The 26,607-nt window shown below is 40.1% G+C and overlaps 1 protein-coding gene across 1 annotated transcript in view; it reads right to left on the bottom strand.

Moving 5' to 3' along the window:
• Positions 1-26,607, bottom strand: part of CSMD1 (CUB and Sushi multiple domains 1) — a 1,638,713-nt gene that overhangs the window by 773,907 nt on the left and 838,199 nt on the right. The window contains exon 6 of the mRNA XM_065401391.1: positions 16,478-16,590. Coding sequence (XP_065257463.1) covers positions 16,478-16,590 — 113 coding nt within the window. The remainder of the gene's footprint in view (positions 1-16,477; positions 16,591-26,607) is intronic.

Consider the following 26,607-nt stretch of genomic DNA (forward strand, 5'->3'; position numbering starts at 1 on the left):
TGGCATTCAGCCACAAATTGGCAGCTTCCATTAGGGAAAAACACTGCTGAGCTTCAAGTGGGATACATGGAAGAACTACTTCTAAACATGCTGAAGTTCCTAGTATTGCCTCTTAGAATGTACACAAAGATGGTGCTTTTGAATCATCTACCGCTGGCTCTCTCCAGAGAAATTATAAGTACATAACCCTGAACTATCATATTGTTGTCTATGCAGAGTATGGAAGCACTGTAAAAGACAACCTAATTATATCACTTTAGACTGCAATTCCACTGAAAAAAGAAGAGTGCAGAGAAGCAGAAGAGGTCAACGTGGCTTCACAAGGGATTGCTAAAATAGCTCAATGTAGTAAGGGTAAAAGAAACTAAAAGAATTCTCCTAATTGATGTGAAACACTATCTGGTAAGATTTCTAGGACTGTTCTCAGGACTACATTTGCCTGCAGGAAAAAAAATGAAATGGTTCAAATTTCACTTATTCCACAGTCCTGGGGATGGGGCGGGGCAGGCGGCTCTGCTGCGTGCTGCCCTTGCCTGGGGGTACCACCCCCGGAGCTCCCATTGGCCAATGGGCGCTGCGGGGGGCGGTGCCTGCAGGCAAGGCAGCACACAGAACCCTCTGCCCCCCTCCTCCTCCAGGAGCTGCAAGGACGTGGTGCTGGCAACTTCTGGGAGCGGCGCGGGGCCAGGGCAGGCAGGGAGCCTGCCTTAGTCCTGCTGCTCCCTGGGGTTGGCAATCCCATGGGCCAGATTGAAAGCCCTGAGGAGCTGGATCTGGCCCACGGGTCGTAGTTTGCCCTCCCCTGTATTAGGTTCATGTTTTCTTGGGCCAACCTGATTTTTCTGGAGACCCTTACTAATCATGTTAGATGCCAAAATACATATAGGATTCCAGCTGACCACAAAAAGGGGAGTCATCTACCTTCCAAGGAGACTTCTCCCACTGTCAAAGCCAATACCCCAAGTCACCTCGTTTTGCACAGTGCAAATAAAATCTAAGGTGTGCACAAGAGCTCAAAGATTCTGGAAAGAATCTGGTTTAGCTCCCATTTCCTTGGTAAAAGGGTTTGCCTGTCCCACCACTTTATCTAGATATACCGATGTCCCTGAACACAGAAAGTCAACACAATGATGGTAGACAAAATTCAGATAATTTGTGATTCAGAAGGAATTCCAAGTACTCTATTTTGCAATACAGGCTATGCTTATTTATTTGTCATATACTCACTCAGGGCTGTTCTAGATTTCAGGGAAGAGGTCTGTTCTGGATTCCACAGAAGGGGAAAATTCCTTCAAAGTAGACTGGGAACATGCAGTTTGGGATCAACCAAAACTATTTGTGAATCAGAGCATATAATACCCCTGCACTCTCAGTAACTGATATTGATTCTCAGAAAACAATCAGAGTTAGGACAGTGAGCAGAAGTCAAAGAATGAATAGCTACTTCTATATCAGCATCAGTTAAGTACTAATGATGCTGACGCAGCTCATCTGACCAACAGTGATACTTGTCTTGACACAGTGCACTTGGGAGGAGGAGAGTTCCTCTTCATCAGTAGTATTCTCCTGGCAACTGAACCATGTATTGTGCTGCCAACCAATATCAGTATACCTCTACACCTCCTCCTCATTACCATCAATCATGGGTCCCACAGTAGCATGTTCATCTATGATAATTACAGATTAACTGATACTTCAGCAGAATCCTCCTCTCCAGATTTAAAACAACCTCCCCCACCCTGCACTCAGCCTAGTTGTCTGGTAGCTGCAGCTCTTTGGGGGTTGAGCTCTTTCTTGGCTGGAAGGATGCTATGCTGTGCCGCATGGGGTTGCCTGGCCCCTGTGTTCATGATAATTGTAGCTCTTCTGGAGAAATGTCTTTTTCTTTCTTTTTTTTTTTTTTTTAACTGTAAGGCCACTTCTGCTTCTGACGCTGCATTTTGAGAGAAATCTCTCTGATGCCATTATAGAACAAAAGATAACGCAATTTCTCAAGGGTTACAAACCACTATAAAGTACTACTAATAAATAAGGGCTATTTAGAAAATCAAATATTGGGGAAAAAAGCAACAGCTTCCAGGGTGTATTACTGAGGCGATCAAAAGGGCAAATAACAAAGGGAGTGCTGGCCGCCATAAATATGCTAAGACACTTCGATTAGAATCTTAAAATAATAGATCAGCAGCAGAAACTTAAAAAAAATCTGGCCCAGAAACAGTACACTTGTCCACAGAAAAAATGATTCCAAATGGGTTCTGCTACCCCCCTCTCAAGCACATGAGGTAGATTCAGTTAATAAGGGAATCAGAAGAAACACCATGTGACAAAACCCAACTAAATTCTCAGTGAAATTCAAAAGTGTACCATGGAAAGTTGCATAATATTTTTTTTTACATTTGGATGGCAGAGAAATAAAATCATAGCCAACTGTGACTAAATTGCCACCATTTTTTTAAACTAAAATTTTCTTTTTGGCAGTGCAGCAGACAATGAAAAATGGGGCAAATCTAGACCAAGGTTTTCCAACAATGATTAAATAAATATATATAGGCACCTAAATAAGGACTCTGATTTTGTAATAGTGCTGAGCACTCAATGGTTTCCACTGAAGTCAATCAAAATCTGCCCCAATCCATAGATGACTCATCAGGCTGCTTAAGGCATGTCAGATTCCATAGCCAAGAGTACACAAAGGAACAATGTGGCTAGCATCCCATCTGAACACCTTTGGCTTTCCTAGCCCTATGGACCAGACACCCATTTTACAGCTAGATGAACTAGAGGCAGCCATTCAGCATGAGACCAAGCAAGATGCAAACCTGCTTCTGGCATTGTAGTCAAGCGCCTTAAACACTCAGCCATCATGTCTTACTGAAGTTAGCACAGACTCCTATTTTTACAGAATTTTTTTGGATGGGAGGCTTAGTGTTCAGTTAATAAACATTAGGGTTTGGGAAACCTGCAGTTACAGTGTCATATTGGGGAAGTGACTTTCAGTGTGAAAGGCTTCACAAGAAAGAAAAGAGGAAAGAAGGAGAGGGAAGAAGCAATGGACGTGTATGGATCTGCAAGTAATAAAAGCCATGGTAATTCAGATATGGATGCAGGCAAGAACCTGGATAATCATGGAAATGTAGGGGTAGAAGGGATCTCAAGAAGTCATCAAGTCCTGCCCCCTGCACTGTGGCAGGACCAAATATAATTAATTATTTGAGTCCTTATGATGAGCACCCTACCATTTAAAATGACTTACCTAACAAATTTACTAAGTGCTAATAATTATTTTTTAAAAGATGCTGAGAACCAGGAAGGTACCAAAGAACTGGGGGTGGGGGGGAGTAAGACCAATGTGTAAAACAAGAAAAAAAGGCAAAACTGCTACTTACCATCTAGTAAATCTAGTTTTAATCACTAGTAATGACAATGCTAAAAAATATTCGGAGGAAAAAAATTTTGTAAACACCTGAAGGATAATGGATTCAGGAGTAATATACTGTATTATCTTAAAATGGCAGGGAGATAGACAAAGTGAGCTGATAAATCTTTTTCAGTCTCTAATATCTAAGGTTCTATCGCGTAATTATCAGTGTTGGCTACTAAATGATAACTCTTAGAAGATAAATGTGAAAAATTAGTAGATGAAGAATATGTCTGCATTGAGTAAAGCACTTGATATACTGTTTTCTGAAAACTTAATTGAAAGATTAATTCAAACTGTCTTAGATAAGTGCTCTGAATTATATTATTATTTTTTCTTTTATTATTAATATGAGCACCGTCATTTGGATCAAAAACTGACTAAAGAATCATAATAAAGGGTAATAATAGATAGTGATGCATTAAGTTAGGGGGGAGGTTGCTATAGAAATTAGTTTGAATTCTATTTTTTTATTTAATTACTTTGTAAGTTAGAGTGGAAGAGCACCTGAAAACATTAATGAAAGTTTGCAGACAATTCTAAATTGGAAGTTGTTGCAAACAACTGGGGACAGAAAATAATACAAATGGACATATAGCCACATATTTAAAGGGATTCAGGTGCTTCAAAACAGCAGACAGCAGTGAGACAGAAGGAGCCAATGAAGTTTTGAGAAGAGCATAGCATCTTCGTGCCATTACTTCTACCAACATGGACTCTGACTTGAGCTGAGCTTTATCATGCTAACCTAAGGACTTTCCCATGCTGTATTCTAGGTGACTAATAAACTACTGTGTTCTGAAAAGGCTGCCCTGCCTCACCGTAAATACTCTGCTCCCTGCAAAAGTAAAGCCTCTCTCAGGAGTCTGACCTCAGCTGGACTCTCAGTTTAGAACCACATGGGGCATACTGGAGCTTGAAGGCTCAGTCTGGGTCACTGCCTTTGCATGCCACTGCAAGGCCTGTCCTTGTGGAAAAGTGTGTACCCTTGGGGCTAGGCACACTGAAGGTGTTTCTGCCAAGAGACTGTTTGATGGCCAGAGTATAGCACAGACAACTGTAAACACAGAAATTTCTCATCAACTCTCTCCGCTAAGCCCTCAAGTTCACCCAGTGATCCCCATCCCATCTTTCTGTCCACTCTCAGCCCCTCCCTTCCTCTTTTCTTTAACCTTTTATTCTTCTTTGGCTCTTTCCCTTTACAATATAAGCATGATCTAATCTCTCTCATCTTAAAAAGCCCAATGTTGATCCCACTTGCCTCTCCAACTACTACCCCACCAGGCATCAGAGGCAAAGGTCAGAGCCGGAGTCAGGATCTGGGAGTCCTGGCATTGGTGTATAGGCAATTAAAGCATTTCTTCTCTTCATGTCCTATGGCTCCTTGGTTAATTTATTCTCAACATCTTGATTTTGTACTGAATGCTCATATCTTCCCTCTTTTTACTCTCCCCTTTTATTATTTGTTCAACCTCCTCCTGACTACTCTATCCAGCCTGTCCCCAAGGAGATTGATTTCCCTTCTACTGAGGTGGAGGCCATCCAAAGTATACAGCCCCTTATTCCCATAGAAGGTAGATCAATGTTCCACAAAACCCAATCCCTCCACTTCTTGCCTAGCCAGCTGTTCACTTCCAGAATCTTCTGTCTTCCTCCACTTGTGAGATAGGAAGGATCTCAGGGAAGATAGCTTCAGCACACTTCCGAGTTACCTGAAGTCATCTGTGAGATATCCCGTGATGCAGTATCTTTAGTGCCTATATGAATCACCACTAATGGATCCTTGCCCATCCACTTCAGAAGTCTATCCATTCTTACAGTGATATCTCATTTCTTGGCTCTGGGAAGACAATGCACTGTCCTGTTGATTGCCTATCCCTCGCAGAATGTTCTTTCAGTTCTTCTGAGTATTGGTTCCCCTATAAGGATTTCCTGTCTTCCTTGGATGGCTGGAGAACTCTTTGCGGGCAAGCTTGATTTACTTACTGGTTGGGTCGAGCTGCCATCCACAGCTCCCATACATCTCTCCATTCCCTTGGACCGGCTGGGTCTGGAGAGATATCTTCCAGAGTTTCCATGTTGAGGACCTGGTATCAATTGGAAACTTTTAGATATGTGGAATTCTTCCTAGGCCTCTTCTCTGTATGGTGGTCCCCTTGGTTCCCTTCTCTGTGGGGGAACCTTTAGTCCCCCTATCCTTCTCTACTCCATCTCTGAATACTCTCACCTGCAAACACAAATTAAACTACCATATCTATGCTAATGATTCACAAATCTACTTCTACACACACAAATCTACTTCTGCTCCAGACCTGTCTCCTTCTGCCCAAACTAAAATCTCAGCCAGTCTCTCTGACATCTCCTCATGGATGTCTAGCCATCAACTCAAGCTAAACATGGCAAAATCAGAGCTCCTAATGTCTTCCCTCCCGAAGCCCTCTCTGCTACTTGCTTTCTTGATCACTGAGGACAACACCACCATTGTCTCTGTCATCCAGGCTCACAACCTGGGTTTCAACTTCGACACTGACATCTCTTTTGGTCCTCACATACAAGTTGTCTATATACCTATATATCTATTTGGATATCTTGAAGATTCTTTCTGCAAAACATCTCTAAGATATGGCCTTTGTTATCCATCCACACATCTAAAGCTCTCATCCAGGTTTTCATCATCTCATGTCTCCATTACTGTATCACCTTTCTCTCAGGCCTTGACAAATGCAACTTTGTCCTGCTCATATCCATTGAGAATACCACTGCAAACATCATTTTCCTAGCCCATCATTTTGACAAAGTAATCTCTCACTTTCAATCCCTCCATTGGTTTCCCTTTCTCTATCGCACCAAACATAAGCTGTTTTTGTTCAGTTTCAAGGCCCTTCACAGTCAATCCCCACTCTGTCTATCGTCTCTAATTCATTGAGTTTTCGATGCACACCTGATGCCAGTTGCCACTTCTCACTTGTTAAATTTTCAAAAAAAAAAAAAATCTTCATGCTTTCTCCCATGCTTCCCCATATACTTGGGAAGTGCTCCCTGTAAACACTCGCAAAGCCACCTCACTATCCTTCTCCAAATCCCTCTTTAAAACTCTGCTTTGCTGTAATGCCCATATTACCTTCATAACAGGTAGGGTACTGGCTTGAAGAGGCCACTGTATCATGCTAAAAAAGATTGTCTCATTGTTCACTTGTACTCCCCGTCTGTCTATATCTATCTGTCTCTTGTCTGATACTTATATGGTAAGCTGTAGTGGGGTGGTCACTCTGCTCCAGCCCTGAAGGGCTTAAAAGCAGCCCTGGAGAGGGCTGTGGCGGAGAAAACCTAGGCTGTTTGGGGGAAGCAGCCACAGCTGGGGCCACACCCCAATCAGGACACAGCTGGCCCCTTTAAGAGGACTGAGGGCCAAAGGCTGTAGGAGTCTCATTCTAGCCCTGGCGTGGGAAGGGCTAGCTGGCTAGGAGCAAGGTACCTGAGGTGAAGCAGTGCTGGGAAGGGCAAAGGGAGCTGGGGAGCTCCAGCCTGGTAAAACCCCAGGCCGCAGGCCTTGTTGAAGGCTTATGAAGGTACTAGGGCTACAGAGGTGCAGCCTGGGAATAGGCAGAGGCAGCTGGTCCTAACCCCTTGACGATGATGAGTGGTTTACAAACTGCAGTCTGCCCCTGTGAATGGGGGCTAAATGGTGACTGGCAGTAGCCACTGAGGCAAGGTGGGGATAGAGGGGTGGGGGTTCCCCTGCGTTGGGAGACCCAGATTGTGGGATGTTGCGAGGGACAGAACCCTGATGTAAAGGGCACCGGGGTCCAGGAGGGACATGGGGGCCGGTGGCAGGTGAGACACTGGCCTGCAGAGGGTGCTCCGGGCTGGAAGAGCTAATTCCCAGGATGACCAGCAGGAGGCACCGCGCCGGTGAGCCTTCGCCCTGCCACATAAGCTCTCTGATGCATGGCCACATATTTGTTCTGTGTTTGTGTAGCGCTTAGCACAATGGGGTCCTGGACCTTGTTAGGGCTGCTAGGTGCTACGGCAATACAAATAAATAATAATAATATTCATCATCTGCATGATTGTAAAATAAATTTTAATGCAGCCAAATGCAACATTGTACATCTAGGACCAAGGAATGCCGGCCATACCTAGAGAGTGGGGCAGTTTCTCCTGGAAAACAGTGACTCTGAAAAGGATCTTGGAGTCATAGTGGACAAGCAACTCAACATAAGCTCCCAGTGTGATGCTGTGGCAAAAAGAGTTAATATGATCCTTGGATGTATAAAAAGATTTGTAGGAATAGGGAAGTGATTTTACCTCTGCATATGGCACTGGTGAGACCAATATTGGAATTGTCCAGTTATGTTCTTAAAATTTTTAAAAGCAGGTTGAAAAACTAATAAGTTTCAGAAAAGAGCCATAAAATGATTTCAGGACTGGATAAAATGCCTTACAGTCAGAGAATTAAACAGCTCAATTTATCTGGCTTATCAAAAAGAAGATTGAGAGGTGATTTGATTACAGTGTATAAGTACCTTCATGGGGAGAATGTACTAAAGGGTAATTTAATGTACAGAGAAAGGCATAACAAAAACCAATGGTTGGAAGATGAAGCCAGACAAATTACAATTAGGAATAAGTCTCAAATTTGTAACCATTGGTACAATCTATCAAGGAAAGTGATGGATTTGCCATCTCTTGGTGTCTTCATATGTAGACTGGATGCCCTTCTGGAACATATGCTTTAGCAAGACACATGTTATTGGACTTAATACAGGGGTAACTGGATGAAATGTAATGCCTGGTGATATACAGGATTCTAGACTAGATGATGTAATGGCCCCTTTTGGCATTAAACTCTCTGAATATGTGAACCACTTTTATTAATTCTGTTTTCTAAAGTTATCCTGATATATAAGGCTGCAATCACCGAAAAGTTATGTTTTTCCTAATTAACAGTATTTCACTGTTAATATTGCAAATACTTTGACATTGTAACTTACCTGCAAACATAATTTTTAAGGTTTTTAGCAGTGTGTGTAAAAATATACATGCAGTGTAGTTGTAGCCATATTGGTTCCAGGATATTAGAGAAACAAACTCTTTTATTGGACCTGACAAAGTGTTCTGTGTGGCTCAAAAGCTTGTCTCTTTCACCAACAGAAGTTGGTCCAATAAAATATATTACCTCACTTACCATATCTCTCTAAAATATATATGTAATTCTCATGTGCTGTTTCGGTGAATTTAAAAGAAAATCACAGAGAAAAATATTTTACTTTGCAATTTATTTTACATTATTTCACACACAGTTTTCCATTAATGCAGATTTATTTCTTCAGACTCTATTATTTTCATTGTTTGACTTCTATTTGTTAAATCCTGAATTATTCCAGGTAGTCAAACAGAACACACAGATAACTTCTGGTGCATAATGATCAAAAACATTTAATACCGTAATACCTTTCTGAACCCCTCTCTCCTAATCGACCACAATACATCACATTTAATTCAAACACTCCTCTCCAGGGTTCAACTTTATGCGATAGACAGTAGAATACACTAATTGTTAGAACTCCTTAGGCTTGGTTTTGAAAACTTTCTTTGAGAGAAAATTCAAGATAAATAATTTTGAATAAAATAAGTAAAATTAAAGAGATTTATTAACGATTCTTTAATTATAGAAAAATCAGCACTGTGACTTATGTTCTTTGCTTTTAAAATGAAAATAAGAATCCAAAGTCTCCTAATTTTTAAGAATACTCTGAACAATTCTGAATCATTATCAAATATATTGTCACTCTGTGATCCATAATAATCTCAATTGCCTGAAGGACAATGCTCCTGGAAAGAATTTACTTGCCTAGTATAAACCATTCAAAGAGAAAAAGAACGCTAACGTTTTTATACTACCATATGTTACAGTAAAAGAATGTTGGTTCCAGTTTGTCTCTGGGGTTGTGTGTGGGAACACACATGCACAAGCTTCACTAAGAGACATAATTAGTTAACACACCTAGAGGCAAAATCCTGACCCTGGAACCATGGCAGTGTTGGTGTGGTTCTACTGTACATGGTAGGAAAGAGGACAGGCTTCCAGGGAGCAGGAGCTGCACAGTGGGTGTGCACTCCTTACGGAATTTAGAGCTCTGCTCCAAAGGAGCTCTTGCCTGTCAGCATGAGTGGGACATTGATAACAGAAGGAGGGAAATTGAGTGAATCTACTGTCCTTTCCCAGGGAGGGTGTGGGTCAAAGATGTAGCTTTAGGGTACAATCCTAAAACAAAGAATCCTCCCTTGTGCGCCTCTCCTGTTCACACTCCCTGCATATCTGCCAGCAACCAGCCTGCCTACTGAAGGTGGGTACTGGGCAAAGAATTTCCTGCAAGTGCACCAAAGAGGTATGAAAAAACCCCCACAGAAATGTTGAAATCAGTCCGACATTATCACAATGAAATATTTCAGTTTTTCAAGTCAGATTCAGATGGGGATTTAGGCACCGTTCACAAAACTGGATGAGGTGCTATTAGTGCCCTTGTAGATCAGCAGTTAAAGTACTTGTGTTGGAAGAGGGAGACTTGGTTCAAATTCCTGCTCCAGAGTGCACACCCCCAGAAAGCAGGGGTTTGATTTTGGACCTTCCACAATCCAGAGAAGTGTCCTAACTCCTAGGCTATGGAGTATTTTGGGGTGGGAATCTGTCCTGTTGAAGTTGTTCCACTTTGTATAAATAAATATTTACTGGCAGAGGGACTGGAACTTGTCTGTTCCTCCTCCCAGGTGAGCATCTGAACTACTGAACTAGAGTCATTCTCATTCTCTTTGTCTGGCACAATGCCTATTCAAAAACTTTAAACAATGTGAAACAGTTTCAACAAGAGAGACTGAGAAAAACTCACCTCAGAATACCCTTCACCCCAGTAATTAGAGCATTTACCTGAGATGGGGGTGACCTGGGTTCAGATTGCTGTTCTAGATCAGGATTTGAACCCGACTCCCTGCTTCCAGAAGGTATAACGCAGGCATCCCCATTTTTTATGAATCTAGTCCTTTATTTCCTTGGCTTTTATTACGAAAAAAATCAGAAATAAAATGATTTGGATCAAATAAAACACTGATTCTGACATGAAACATTTTGTTTTGAGTTGAACAAAATATTTTGTTTTATCTGAAACATTTTTTTCTGAATTTTTTTTATTCACAAAAAATTCTGAAAAAAAGTGGTTTTTGGTTTGACCCAAGCGATTTTTTTAAAACAAATTTTTGTAACTGCCAGTGAACTGAAATGAAATACACCTCCCCCCCACAGATTTGCAGAGATCTAAATAGGAGTGCCAGGTGCTCCTGCTGAGGGCAACAGTAACATGTAGCATTCTGCATTTTGTGTGGGGAAGGTTCCTATACTGGCCTGATTTTGAAGAGCCTATGTTGCTGCCTATCCACTGCACCTCCCTCTTCTTTCCCATGACAATTTTCTGTGAAGAAACAATTTAAGCAGTCTCACATCTAGACAATCAACTCAATGAAATAACAATGGGCTTGGATGTACAGTACTGTTATTAAATGGTGTAGGGGATTTATTTTCTTAGTGTAAAATGTAATGAACTCAAAATAAGTGAGATCATTTTAGCTGGATAGCAGCTTAAACTTGAGCCTCAAAAAAGTAAGCAACAATAGCACCATTTCATTTTCAGTTAGCTTATTTATTGCTACTTTTTGGAAGCATTATTGAGTAAAAGATAAAATCTCAAGATTAAATCTTTTACAATTGTAAAGATAGTCTAAAATAGCACAGCAACAATAGCGCTTTAATCTCTTTCAATCAATCTTTCAACCATCTGAAACTGAATTAAGCCTGCACAACTCTATTTTTGATCAGATTGCTTGCTTAAGTCCATTAATTTATAATTTGTTATTATATGCTTGTTCTTGCATAAAAGTGAATATATTTAATTCTACAAATAAATTCTTCAAAGAAGGACTAGCTTTTCAAAAAGAGACTGCATGCTAATTATTGTTCAGTTTTGAGGAATATTTAAATATAGGTTATACATACATTTGCGAGTGTATACAAACACAGACTGAGAAATGAAACATGAGCATGTATCAGGGGGAAATATATACATATTATATAACAAAAAAGTTCAAGGGCAGTAAAATTGCAGAGTTATGCACTCAAAATTTAGGACATGCCGGATTTCAGATTGCCCATGCAACCTTAATTTAGCCCCTTTGTGTGTATGCATTATGGTATGGTATTTAATTACATGCCATGTAACAATTTTATCTGTGAGACAAGGTGGGTGAAGTAATATCTTTTATTGGGCCAACTTCTATTGATGAGAGAGAAAACCTTTCAAGCTTGCACAGAGCTCCTCTTCAGGTCTGGGAAATGTATTCAGCATGCCACAGCTACATACAAGGAGAAACGAGGGTGACAAGATGTCTCGATTTTTTAGGGACAGTCCTGATAATTGGGGCTTAGTGTTATATAGGCGCCTATTACCCCCCACCCCCTGTCCTGATTTTTCATACTTGCTGTCTGGTCACCCTAGGCGGAACAGATGTTTAGCACAAGTTCTAACCACATATTTCAATGGACCATTCAAGGTGATCTGGTCCATCAACACCTCTCGAGTCATGGGGAAGGGCAGCTGGTCTGGGAGTGGTGATAGTGGGATATAGATTGTTGTAATAAGCCATAAATCCAGTGCCTCTATTCAATCCATGATTTTATAGTGTCTAACAAAGTTATGAATTTAAGATCCCAGATTAGTCTTTTGAAGGTGTTGTGCAGGTTTCCTATCAGGATGAGGCCTGAGAGGTCAGATATAGAGTGACCGCTCTGTAAAAAGTGTTCACCCACAGCTTATATGGTGTATTTGTCTTTTATCATTTTTTGATAAAAGAGTTTATTCAACAGCGTAGTGATTGTCTCACTTTACCCACATATTAAACCTGCTTCAAAACAGATATAACCCCCCCTCCACTATACACTCCCAATTGTCACTTAATATCCCACACACTGGAACCCAAAGGGGATAGCATACTCAATGGGGACCACAGGCTGAAAGAAATCTTTCCTGACCCACCCCCATTCTTGTGGCCTTCAAACAACCACCAAACCCCTCTAAGCTCATAATCAGAAGCAAGCTCCCTCACAGACTAGGACGGAGCAACAAAGTGGCACCAATCCCTGCTAAAACAACAGATGCAAAACCTATAGACATATCTCTCTACATTACAATGATCTATACCCCCACAACACACCTTTCAGGATTCATGGGTCTTACACACGCCTATCACAACATGTGGTGTACCTCAACTAGAGCACTAAATGCCTCAATAACAGCTATATGGGTGAAGCGGGACAATTACCACATTCTCAAATGAACAAAAAAATTATAAAAGACAAAAACATTGTCATCTTTTCATGAACAGTTCTCAGAGAGCAATCACTGTATATTTGACCCTCACCCACAGCTCCCAACCCCTGTGTCACTTCACCTTGAATGGTCCCTTGAAATATGTATTAACTACTTATGCTAAACAATCTGTTCCAACTTGTATTTAGCTGTTACACTTTGAGTACCTCAGGTGAGGTATTTCCAATAGAGATAAGGAGGTGTTAGTACCGTTATACAAGGCACTGGTGAGACCTCATCTGGAATATTGTGTGCAGTTCTGATCTCCCATGTTTAAGAAGGATGAATTCAAACTGGAACAAGTACAGAGAAGGGCTACTAGGATGATCCGAGGAATGGAAAACCTGTCTTATGAAAGGAGACTCAAAGAGCGTGGATGGTTTAGCCTAACCAAAAGAAGGCTGAGGGGAGATATGATTGCTCTCTATAAATATATCAGAGGGATAAATACCAGGGAATTATTTAAACTCAGTACCAATGTGGACACAAGAACAAATGGATATAAACTGCCCATCAGGAAGTTTAGACTTGAAATTAGATGAAGGTTTCTAACCATCAAAGGAGTGAAGTTCTGGAATAGCCTTCCAAGGGGAGCAGTGGAGGCAAAAGACATATATGGCTTCAAGGCAAAAGACATATATGGCTTTATATGTTCAATCTCCAACATATAACCCCTTAGCCATCTCTTTTTCAAGCTGAAAAGTCCCAGTCTTTTCAAACACTCCTCATATGGAAGCTGTTCCATACCCCTAATCATTTTTGTTGGGTGTACCATGTATTTATATGGTGGTATTATGATATATTGTGTTGTATTATGTGTACCTTTCCTTATGGTTCCTAACATTCTGTTTAGCTTCCTTGACTGCCACTGCACATTGAGCAGATGTTTTCAGAGAACTATACATGACTCCAAGATATCTTTCTTGAGTGATAACAGCTAATTTAGATCCCATCATTTTGTATGTATAGTGGGGATTATGTTTTCCATGTACATTACTTTGCATTTATCAACATTGAATTTCATCTGCCATTTTGTTGCCCCATCACCCAGTTTTCTGAGAGTCCTTTGTAACTCTTTGCAGGCTGCTTTGGATTTAACTAACTTGATTAATTTTGTATCTTCTGTAAACTTTGCCACCTTACTGTTTACCTGTTTTTCCAGATCAATTATGAACATGTTGAACAGCACAGGAACCAGTTCAGATCTTTGGAGGACCCCTCTATTTAGCTCTCTCCATTGTGAGCATTTATTCCTACTCTTTTGTTCCTGTCTTTTAACCGGTACTGACCTTCCCTCTTACCCCATGAACTGCTTTGATTAAGAGCCTTTGGTGAGGGACTTGTCAAAGGCTTTCTGAAAGTCCAAGTACACTATATCCAGTGGATCACCCCTGTCCACATGTTTATGGATATCCTCAGAGAATTCTAATGATACCCATGAAGGTGGAGTTCTGGGTGGTGTACTTAAGTAACTGGAGAGACTTGGAGGGCATCAGCATTTGTCTTGAGGCCTAGGGCCACATCCCCAAAAGGGATACTAGACACAGAGTCTGATTAAGAGACCATATCTACTGAGATACAGTAGGCTTAGAAGCATGCAGAATTCAAAGGCTGGGTACAATACAGCAGTCTGGTGTCTACTACAAGGAAAGATTCTGCCAGGGCTGTAACATGATCACATACTATTTTTCCCACAGGATCCTTGCCTCTCTTAATGCTGAAATATTCCAAAATAATTCAGTCTGAAGCAGACACCCAGCATTGAAAAGTTCAGCCTGAATTGCTGCAATTTGGCAGTTAAAAGCAACCAAAAACAGGATCTTATAATGGAAACTGTTTTCATCTTTAACTATTAGATTCACTGACAGCTCTGCCTATCATTAAATACCTTTAAAGTGTTAATTAGTGTACTACCGAATAGAAAGACTAATCATTATATTCAGCTATCTATGATGAACTGAATAATAATATTCTGATTTAACATAATAGATATTTTAGTATTTAAAGGCAATTTTCCTTACTTCCTTACTTCATTTACTTGCTGTTGTCACATTAATACACTGTGCATTGCTGAGATTCACTGAATTGCAATTTGTTGGTAGTTTATAAAATGCCATTACATTAACTTGCATGTTAAAAGGATGTGTTATATTAGAAAAGGAGATTTCAAATAACAGTAAGAATTTGCAATTTATTAAGCTACCTCAAATTGTCATTTGAATACTGTTCTTTAAAAGCCAAGTTTTACACTGCCACCAAGAGAAAAAATGTCAGATATATTATACAGTGCAACAAATACCCATTTTGAATTTATAGTCTCACTAGGTATTTCCTTTAAACTTCAATTCCATCTTATGCATTCACACATAAAATAGATTTTTTCTAAATCTTAGAATGTTGTCTCATCACTTTGCCCCAGACTTACCATGACTATTTGATAGATCCTTAACTTCCTGATGGGTTGCCAGGATTACCCATAGTGTCCTTACAACTATTGGTGAATGGGATCCAGGATCAAATTTTATGTAGTGTAGGGCACTTCAATTACCAGGTGCCAAAAGTATCACTGCCCTCAGCCTCAGTAAGCTTTGTATAAACAAATTCTAAGTGCAATGACATATCACACACGCTGTCCTATAAAGTGGTATTACTTGAATTTTTCAACTGAGAGAAGAAGAAAAAAATCCACCCTTTGTTCACAATGATTTTAAAAGTACAGGAGTACAAAGATGATAGATATTGTATCAAATATGTTTGATATGTTTTATTTTTACATATCTCTTATAGATATAATCATCAGTAAACAGCACGCATGAACAGAGGAATACAGATCCTATTGTGGAATGATAACTTAAGCTATGAAGAGGTCTATTTGCATGCAGAGGAAAAATAGTAACAAATAGCTTGTGTAAGTACAGGGTTTGAAGGTATACTCAGCTTCTACATCATCTGTATTTGTGACTTACAGGATATTCTCCTGTTTCTTTCTAATTTAATTACAAAATCATTGATTCTGAGTGATGATTTATCAAGTGCAAAAATCAATGAAGATTCCATTCCAGAAAAATTGCATTTTGATGAATATCCAGGTGGACATAGACAAAAACTGACAGCAGCATTGACATCTTCTAGCTTTCTAATAAAGATGAATATGCAGATCTATTCGGCAGTCTGAAATGTGCTTTATCTTGAGTTGGGGAGGGGTTAAATCTCCAAGTGATAAATGTAACCCTCCGGGCAAGAGCTTGATTATGAGTAATGAAGGAAGACATCAGTGAGATAGGGCCTGTCTTTGCATAGAATAGATTTTCTGTGACTTGCATTCTACTCATGATTTAAAGCAAAGATCTGAATTAATGGAAAAAGACATCACACATGCAATTTATCTAATGTAAAAAAGCCAAATAAACATACCCTTAGAGGTATATTTCACAGGGAATGTTGCTACTTTATGTGTAAACAATATTAAATGAATCTCTGAAAGGTATTTATTTTATAATATAATGGTAGCTACTACTCAGCTTAAGGGCAGTAGAATCTAGACTTTACCTTTTTACTACACAGACCTCTGGTTTCTAAAGAAAAATGTACACCACAACCAGTTCAATTCACATTATTTTTGGTGACACTCTGTATTTCCTACCTTGGAACTGGGCATTAAATCCTTTCCGTCGGTGGTTACTGTCAGATGTGAAATGGAGTCGTAACCAGTTTTTGCTGCTGATAACAGGAGAAGGCAGGTTCATGCCAGTCAACCTGGAAAAAAAAAACTTATTTAAGATACAGTGAAGCAAAAACAGGTATTTTAGATTGATTTAAAGGTAACAGACCAAGTGAAATTAAATATACTGATCACAGTGTGCATCATGCATCTGATAGTTGTGATGCACTAGTATCTATTACTGTATTTTCCTTTCCACATAGTTCTTTGATAGTCAAATTGGTTTCTCCTTCTCTCATTATTATGGGAAATGTAGTGGGAGAGAAAATTTCTAAAGTTTAATTTTCAGCTGCTAACTTCTCTGCAGAAAAGTTAGCAAGTGATCTTATGACAAAACATCAAAATGCATAAGGTCATATTTATCTGAAATGTTGGTAAACAGTTGCAGAGAATGGTGTTCAGTAGCAAATCGATGCACTGCCTTAAATGAAATGTTATTAATTTTAGAAGAACAATATAAACGTTACATCTCATATATCTCATTTACAAGGACATCAACCTAGCAAGAAAAACTCTCTATGTTATAGGTTTCAGAATGATAGCCGTGTTAGTCTGTATTAGCAAAAACAACGAGGAGTCCTTGTGACACCTTAGAGACTAACAAATGTATTTGGGCATAAGCTTTCATGGGCTAAAACCCACTTCATCAGATGCATGGAGTGAAACATACAGTAGGCAGGTATAAATACACAGCATATGAAAAGATGGGAGTTACCTTAGCAAGTGGAGGGTCAGTGCTAACGACCCAATTCAATTAAGTTGGAAGAGGGCTATTCTCAGCAGTTGGCAAGAAGGAGTGGAAATCACTTTTGTAGTGCTAATGAGGCCAGTGTAACAAGGTGGCCCATTTCAAACAGTTGACAAGAACGTGAGAGTATTTAGCAAAGGGAAATTAGTTTTTGTTAGTTGTGTCATCTGTTAGTAAATATCCTTGCAAGCCCCCACTTTCTGCACTCAAAGTGCCAGTTAGGGCACGTCTTCACTACCCGCCGATCCGGTGGGTAGCAATCGGTCTATCGGGGATCGACTTACCGCGTCTAGTGAAGACGCGATAAAATCGATCCCTGATGGCTCTACCATCGACTCCGGAAATCCACCGCGGCAAGAGGCGGTAGCGGAGTCGACAGCGGCGCGGCAGCGGTCGACTTGCCGCCGTCCTCACAGCCAGGTAAGTTGACCTAAAATACGCCACTTCAGCTACGCTATTCACGTAGCTGAAGTTGCGTATCTTAGGTCGACCCCCCCGCTGTAGTGTAGACCTAGCCTCGGTAAATATTAACCTTTCATGATTTTTGTATGTTAAACTCTCATAATTCTTTTCTTACTGACTGTTCTCCCAGAAACCTTACAGTGTTACCAAAAAGCATGTCTGAATTCTAAGGCCTCAGAGTGTTGGTTCTTAACCTGAACCTGGAGGGTGGCCAGTATTCAAAAATGTATATAATGAAGTACTGGGCTGTACCTAATCATCCTCAGTGACTCTAAGTCTGTGAAAGTCTAGATATCTGGGGGAAAACATCCCTTAAAACTAATGGAAGATATTGACAGACATATCTTACGATAAACAAAACTGGGTAATTGAAGAGGGTTGCTAATGATCCAGTTATGTTCTGTGATTGATGAGAGGTATTTGTTGTTGCAGATGTTTTCTGTGATAAATGAAATAATGACCCATTGAAAGAAGATTTTAACTCATTAGGGAGTGCTTGTTGCAACAGGTGCTCTGATTAACAATTGGGTTTGAAATCCCTTTAGCTTATTGATCATGTAACCTAAGATATCATACAAGAAATTCCATTAGTAATTAGGTAACATGAGAATTTGAAAACAGAACATGGTGAAATTAATTTTGGGAAAATAATATTCCCTCCAAAAAGGAATACCTTTGTCTTACACCTATAACAGGAAAGAGGTTTTGGGACTTAGATTGGGGAATGTATTCTACCAGTACCCCACCTCTTCGTAGTACACAAGAGTGGTAACATATGTTTTCCTTCTGTATTATGTATAGTGTTGTATTTGTTTGATAATCTTTGATTAAATAATTCCATTTAAACCTGTTATTTTGACAATCTCACATTATTATTGTTATTAAATTAAACTCAACAGGCAACACATCTGCAAATTTTATCAGCAGTGATTTTATATTTACTTGTAGATTATTGAAGAAATGTTGAATAGCATCAGGCCTAGTACTGATTAGGGTTGCCAGGCATCCAGTTTTCGACTGGAACGCCCGGTCGAAAAGGGACGCTGGTGGCTCTGGTCAGTACTACTGAGTGGGCCATTAAAATCTGGTTGGCGGTGCAGCGGGGCTAAGGCAGGATCCCTGCCTGCCCTGGCTCTGCGCAGCTCCCAGAAGTGGCTGAAATTTCCCTAGGCACAGGGGTGATCATGGAAGCTCTGTGTGCTGCCCCCACCACGAGTGCTGGCTCTGCAGCTCCCATTGGCCAGGAACCACGGCCAATGAGAGCTGAGGGGGCGGCGTGAGGTAAGCACAGCCCGGCAGGAGCCCACACCCCAATCCTCTGCCCCAGGGCAGAATCCCCTCCTACACCCAAACTCCCTCCCGGAGCCCTCACCCCAAACCCTGCCTTAGCCCTAAGCCCCATCCTGTACCCCAATCCTCTGCCCCAGCCGATAGGCCCATCCTGCAACCTGAACCCCTAATTTCTGGCCCAACCCAGAGCCTGCACCCCCTTCTGCACTCCAACCCCCTGCCTCTGCCCAGTGAAACCGAGTGAGGGTGGGAGTGACCCAGCGACGAAGGGAAGTGGGATGGAGTGAGTGGGGGGCGGGGCCTCAGGGAAGGGGCAAGGCAGGAGACAGAGCAAGGATGTTTGGTTTTGTGTGATTAGAAAGTTGGCAACCCTAGTACTGATCCCTGTTGAACCCCATTAGAAACACTCCCATTCAATCATAATTCCCCATCTTTTTGAGATCTGTCAGTTAGCCAAGTCTTAACCCAGTTAACATCTGCTCAACTGACATTGTATAATTTTAACTTTTTAATCAGAATGCCATGTGTGCTAAGTCAAACACCTTAAAAAATTTAATGTATTACATCTATCCAGTTACCTTTTATCAACCAAACTTTTAATCTCATCAAGGAATGAAATCATATTTGTTTGACAAGTTCTGTTTTCCATAAACTATGATGACTGGCTTTAATTTTATTCTTATCTTTTAATTCTTTATTAATTGATTCCCATATCAATGTGTGAAACTGCAAGACTATAGAGTGGCACCCTTAACAATTTACTAATTTCATTGTGAATCTAAGTAAAGTTGCAGGAATACTTAGGGAATAGTGCAAACATTGAGGTTGTTTTGCTGATTGTCTAAAAACAAATTGTCAAGGATTTTTATTTTCCTTTATTATTACAACAGGTTTTTTTTAGAGTGTGACTATGACAACTTCACCATTCTTTCAAACAGCTTCTTACTTATTCTCTGCATCAATTTGTTGTGCATCTAGACTGTAAGGAATGTCTGTATAGCATCATGTTATTTTACTTGTCCTATTCTTAGTGTGGACCAGATCTTATTGGAAACAGTGGCTCATGGACTATCTCATAGTCATGATCATGCCAACCTCCCCTATCATTCATGAACACATTTCCCTGTGCAAACTACTACCGTTGGTTATATGGGAAAATTAGGAAAGCACATTTACATTTTCTCATGAGAAAATGTCTTAATGATAGTCATGTTTTGTGCATTTTGAAAAAAAAATGTTAATTGCATTCTGTACTGAAGCTCTTCTTTCCATTTCCCCCTCTTAATGATTGTTTCACTGAACTGGGAACAAGGAGGAGAGCAAGACTATTAATTAAGCTTCTTAACAGTCTCAGAGCCCCAGTGTACTGAATTTCCCATGATAAATGTGCCCTTCTTCCACTCTGCCCACCTACATCATCGGATGAAGGCTGATGTGAGAGAGCATACACACACAAAACAACCAATCACATCAAACCCATGTTAATGAAAGTTTTAAAATGTGTGTGTGGGGGGGGTCCCTTAAAAGGTGGGGTACCACATAATTGCAATTCACTCCTGCTGTTACTATCAGCTTTTGGTGCTAGTACTCTGCCCCAAAATCCAGTAGAGGTGAGGGCAATAAGTATTTAAAGATCTTTGGAGGGTGGCTGTATCATTCCAAGAGGGAGTTATTTAAAACAAATATCAATAATGCCTTCACTCCACCACGCATGTTAATGTTTTTCTTCATGTAATGTATTATGGTAGGTGGGAGGACACAGAATTTTGCAAACTATTTAAAGTAAAAAAATAAATAACCAAAACTGTCTTTGCAGCTTGCAAGATTTGGACTACAATGTTTCATGGTGGAAATTAACATGAAATTTTAATTTATATTTTAATTTACATCTTTATATTCCAACCTAAACTGATATGGCAGCAAATGAAATCTTTAGTCAAGCTTTACTGAGTCAAGGTTTTCACCTTCAATAGAGAGTATAACATTCCAATATCAAAATTAGTGTACCCATTCAATGATAAAAAAACAAACCTTGCCTAGAAGAAAATTTTTCCTCTAATCTGCAACTGAAGTGTTCATAACAAATCAACTTTATTCTCTAGGATACAGGTACCTACTGATTTGTGACAATTATGCCCTGCTGACTCTTAAATTTATGTAATGGCTCCAATTTTTTCTTAGCATGGAGTTTTTCTGTAAGGATGTGTTAAAAATTTTAAAGAAGACTGGGAGCATTCCTGTTCCCAATGAACTGAAAGGAATAGCCGATTAAAAGCTCTTTTGTTACAAGATTGTCAGATGAAAAGTCACTGGGTTGTAAACAACACAACAATTTTGCTCACTTTAGCTTGTATGGTCCTATGGATAAAATATTAGATTGGGAGTGATCTCTGACCTTCTGTGTTGACCTAGAACAAGTCAAGATCCCTCTGTGCCTCTGTTCATCCACCTAGACTTTGTCTTGTCTATTTAAATTACAAACCGTTCAGAACAGGGATTAACTCTTACTATGTGTTGGAACTGTCTACCACAATGATTTGCTGAACTTGATTGGGGCTTCAAGGTAGTACTGTAATACAATTAAGAAAAAGAAAAATCCATGCAATAGTAAAAGGATTTAGTATGGTACTTTGTGCTAACACCTTGTTAGGAAATGGTATGTTCTGAATATAAAAAGCTGCCCTGTCTCTTTAGAGCTGCTCATTTTACTCATAGTGACACCGGCTTTCCCCCAAACATTAAAAGTTAATTGCTGGAAAGATGCATTTTTTGTACAAAATATATTTGCAGTAACACTTTATCTGGTTTGTCCAGAGCTGTGGGGTCAAAAGTCCGAGAGAAACCAATGCCGGAGTATTTTGAATTAAACTGTTACTTGAATTAAATGGTACATTAGCAAAGGAGTAAACACACATGGAGACACAAAAGCAAATTCAAAGTATGGCTATTATTGGCTGTATTTTTTACAGTTGTTCCCCAAATACATACACAAAACTATCTGTCAATCTACAATGCATATCTATAAATGCCCTATGTTTTGGCTAAAATTGCCTCAGTAGTTTCCATTAATCTAAGAAATGATAGTGATAATATTATGATATAGACACAGTGGCATAATCCCCGTTTGATCTCTATTCTAACTTAGCTATATGTATGATATTTCAAACCAGAGAGGAATATGTTAATTTTCCATGTCTGACAGTCACTCACTGTTTATATTTGAATTAAAGATGCAGTGAGCCATTGATACCTGATTCATATTCTGACAGTCTTCTCTTCTGTACAAAAAAATAGTTGGAAGACTAGAATCGGGGTAGATGGGCAATATGTGGGTCTTGGTGCCTCTTCATAAATTAGTCTTGTTCTAATAGGACCCAAACATGCACGTGCACATGCAATATTCCCATTCAATAGAAAGAATTTTACAAACACAGGGCTAAATTGGGGAATCCTCACACCCTTTGGTGTGTGAATTAGACTATTTGCATAAGTAAATACTCTTCAACATGTGTAAACATCACAACATTTAGCCCAGATGAGTACAGTGGGATTCTGTTCATCTGAGTGCATTCAGTTTCCAGATCAATTCCTTTTGCAACTATTTCAGAGCTTGCTTTATTAACTACTGTTACGTTATTGACATGAACTGTGACCGTATAGATCATTGTTGCAACCAAGGTCCTATGGTTGCACCAAATCTTGTACAAAGAAGGTCAAGTAAGGTGTCTATGAAAAGGTGGGAATTTGCTGGTTATGATTATGCTGTGTGTTTGTGTGTATCTTTTTGTATTTGAAGTTATGAATATTGGCTATGTACTTGTATCTCAATGTGTTTGATTCTAAGTAGCAGCAGTGAAGCATTTGGCCAGCTTATGGAGAAGGAACTCTTCAGATTAAGTGCCCAATCAAGAAACACTTAACTGACAATGGACCTTGGGAGACTCCAATCCACATATGAGAAGCCTTCCTGGGAAAGTTCAAGTTAGCATGCCAGCAATGACTGCTCTTCCTGTAAAGAACTCAGTCATGCATAGACATGTGACTTGCCCATGTGACTCCAAACTTCATCTTGCTGATGTGATTTTCCACAGTAAGAACAAAAGAAGCAGAGGCCGCATGGCAGAGAATATAAACGGCCCTGGAAACCCCTCCATCTTGTCTTCAATCCTGCTTCTTACCTCTGGAGGAACTTTGCTACACTGAAGCTCTGAAACAAAGGACTGAATGACCCATCCAAGCTGTGGATGTACTCCAGAGATTTGATTTGGGCCTGCAGTTTATTCCATCACTGCTACAAGCCTGAACCAAGAACTCTGCCATTGCTGTATGTAATTGATTACTTTGACCAATTTTAACTCTTATCTATATTTCTTTCCTTTTATGAATAAACAATAAACCTTTAGATTTTAGATTCTAAAGGATAGGCAACAGCGTGATTTGTGGGTAAATTCTGACTTGTATATTGACCTGGATCTTGGGCTTGGTCCTTTAGGTTTGGGAGAACCCTTTTTCTTTTACTGGGATATTGGTTGTCATAACCATTAATTCCCATAAGGAGTGGATGCTGGTGGTGATACTGGGAAACTGGAGTGTCTGAAGGAATTGCTTGTGTGACTTCTTGTTAGCCAGTGGGGTAAAACCAAAGTCTTCTCGGTTTGGCTAGTTTGGTGTGCCTTAATAATGAAGGAACCCCAGCCTTGGGCTGTGACTGCCCTGCTCTAAGCAATTTTTCCTGAATTGATACTCTCAGTAGTGTCCCGCCAAAGGCTGATTTGTTACTACATACATGACATTTTGATTCATTTACATAAAATTGATTCATTTAATAAATCTATTATTTTTGTATAAACTTAAATATTGTAAGGGATGGAATTGTGCAAAGTGAAAAAAAGGAGAAAAAGAATACACAAAGACTCTTTTTCATCTCATGTACAGGTTCCAGGCACAATAAATGTTCTTGCGGTCAGGAGTCATATGGACTGTGCCCAGACACTGATGCTTTTGTCCCAGACACTGCAGGAAGACAAGACAAGACAAGACAAGAAAAGATACCAGGATCGTGGTTTAACTAGGCCACAGTTTTATTAAGTAACACTTCTGGAAACTAAAAAAACCAAAACATTTATTCATGTCTGAGTATCGGTGACATAGCAGAATTTTCAGGAGCCTTCACAATCCATCATTAACTTTGAGCACTCAGCAGCTGATCTTCACTGATCTGAGGCACACCATCCATCCAACTCCTCACTGGTCATCTACAATTATGACTCACCACCATTCCTTCCATAGTAACTTTCTTCAGATTATTTCCACTTCTATGCCTAATGTGACCAAAGTACATACGTTTGTGTCTATTGATTTCTGCTTAGGGTTGGCTTCTCTCCAATAATATTTCTATCAGGAGCAGATCTGGCTCCCACCCTGGTTGCTAGGCAACCCAGCAAGCTCAACTGTGCCCAAAGAGCCTTCTGCAAATGGTCCTGCTTCCTGATTGGGCAGGAGAACCTGCAGCCTGCTACTTGAGCCGTGAAGCGGCAGCAGTGGAGAGGTTGTTTAACATGTACCACACCTGTGCCTTCCCTGCTCCTGCCTCTAGCCCTTGTTCCAGCCTTTCATTCTGCCCTCTCTGATCTAGTCTATGGCTCCCTGTCCTGTTCCCTATCCTGACTCCGGCTCCAACCTTTGACTGATTCTGGCTTCATCCTCAGCGTGGTATCTGACTACTGGATTTACACTACTCCCAACTGCCATGGCAACTGCCAGACAAGGTCCTGCTCCACCCACTATGTAGATCACCAAGGCCTGACAGCTTGCAATTTTTAACATAGGCATTCATCTTTTTTTTACTATCCAGGAGATATGCAAGAGTCTTCACCAGCAACACATTCCAATAGCTTCAATTTTCTTCTTGTCAGCAGCATTAACTTCTCACAATTCACATGCATAAACTGCTATGGAAAAAAAATAGGGTTTTCCCCAGTTCCCTCATTTTACATTTCTAGATGCTATGGTTTCCCACACACACACTTTCTTTAGCAAGGCCATAGCTGAGCAAACCATACTTAGCTTTTTTCTGGTTTCTTTGGAACAGCCACCTTGGTTGGATATATGCGATCCAAGATAATTAATTTCATCTATTGTCTCTACAACTTGTCTGTTAATCATGATGTTTGCATCCTGTTTTTCTTAGTTGTATCAAAGTACATGCATTTTGGTTTTTGTTGCATTCGGAAATAGTCCATATTACTCACTAACTGTTTTTACAGGCTCCAACATTTGTTGTATTGCACCAATGACTATAGGAAAGAGTGTCATGCCATTGGCATGTCTGAGGTAGGTTAAGAAGTGTCCACCAATTGAAATCTTAGTTCCTTCCACTTGGTCAAAACCTTCCAAGCCTTGTCTCTTAACAAACTCTGTGCACACATTAAAGAGGCTTGGGGACAAAATACACCCTTGTCTCACACTCTGCCCTGTGGAAAACCACTTGCTGTCACCTACTGTGAATTATCCAGCAACAACTCACCCAGTGCAGGTCATACTTCCTATTATAATCCATTCCACCTGGTAGAGGACTGCCAACTACCATTGCTGGGACCCATCACCCTCTCCTCATATAATAGTTAAGGAAGCTAATCTAGAGAAGGTTGTTTCCTTGTTGTACCAGAAACTAGGAGCTCTAACCCTATTCCCCACCTTCTTTAGGAGATGCCTTCTCCCAATCTGTTCCAATTCCAGTTTATCAGGGGACTGGGCACACACCCCTGGTGATGAGTACCTGCACTGGGCACCTGCCAAGATTCGACAAAATTAATAAAAAGCAGCAGAGGGTCCTGTGGCACCTTTAAGACTAACAGAAGTATTGGGAGCATAAGCTTTCGTGGGTAAGAACCTCACTTCTTCAGATGCAAGTCTTGCATCTGAAGAAGTGAGGTTCTTACCCATGAAAGCTTATGCTCCCAATACTTCTGTTAGTCTTAAAGGTGCCACAGGACCCTCTGTTGCTTTTTACAGATTCAGACTAACACGGCTACCCCTCTGATACTTGACAAAATTAATGTTACAACTTAACCTAGCAACCAGGTCCCCGGGCTGTTGAGACAACCGTAACAAACCCAAACCCTGCCTGGGACAATTCCTTCCAGTCCAAAAAGGCAGCTATCACAATGACCACAGTAAACCACCAAAACCTCATCCTACTCTAATCCTAATGGGGGAGATTTCCTTCCTGGAGCCCCGTATTAAAGGGGAAGGGCATATAAACCCTCCCCTTTGGGAACAGAAGCCAATAGGCTTAAGATGTACCTTACTGTCCAACCAAACAATTAATATTTATATTTTATCAATAATGCTCACGCAGACAGAGATATACTGCATATACTAATAGTCATACATAAAGTAGTGAATGTATTCATATACAAAATAGATTGAGAGCACTATGTAAAGACTTTCTCCTTAATTTAGTAGTTAGCAAGTGTTTATCAGTAATGAACTAAAACAAAGTAATGAACTAAACAACTTACAAATAGATACACACATATGATCTAGTCAC

The sequence above is a fragment of the Emys orbicularis genome, chromosome 3 (genome assembly GCF_028017835.1).
Source record: "Emys orbicularis isolate rEmyOrb1 chromosome 3, rEmyOrb1.hap1, whole genome shotgun sequence".
Lineage (NCBI taxonomy): Eukaryota > Metazoa > Chordata > Testudines > Emydidae > Emys > Emys orbicularis.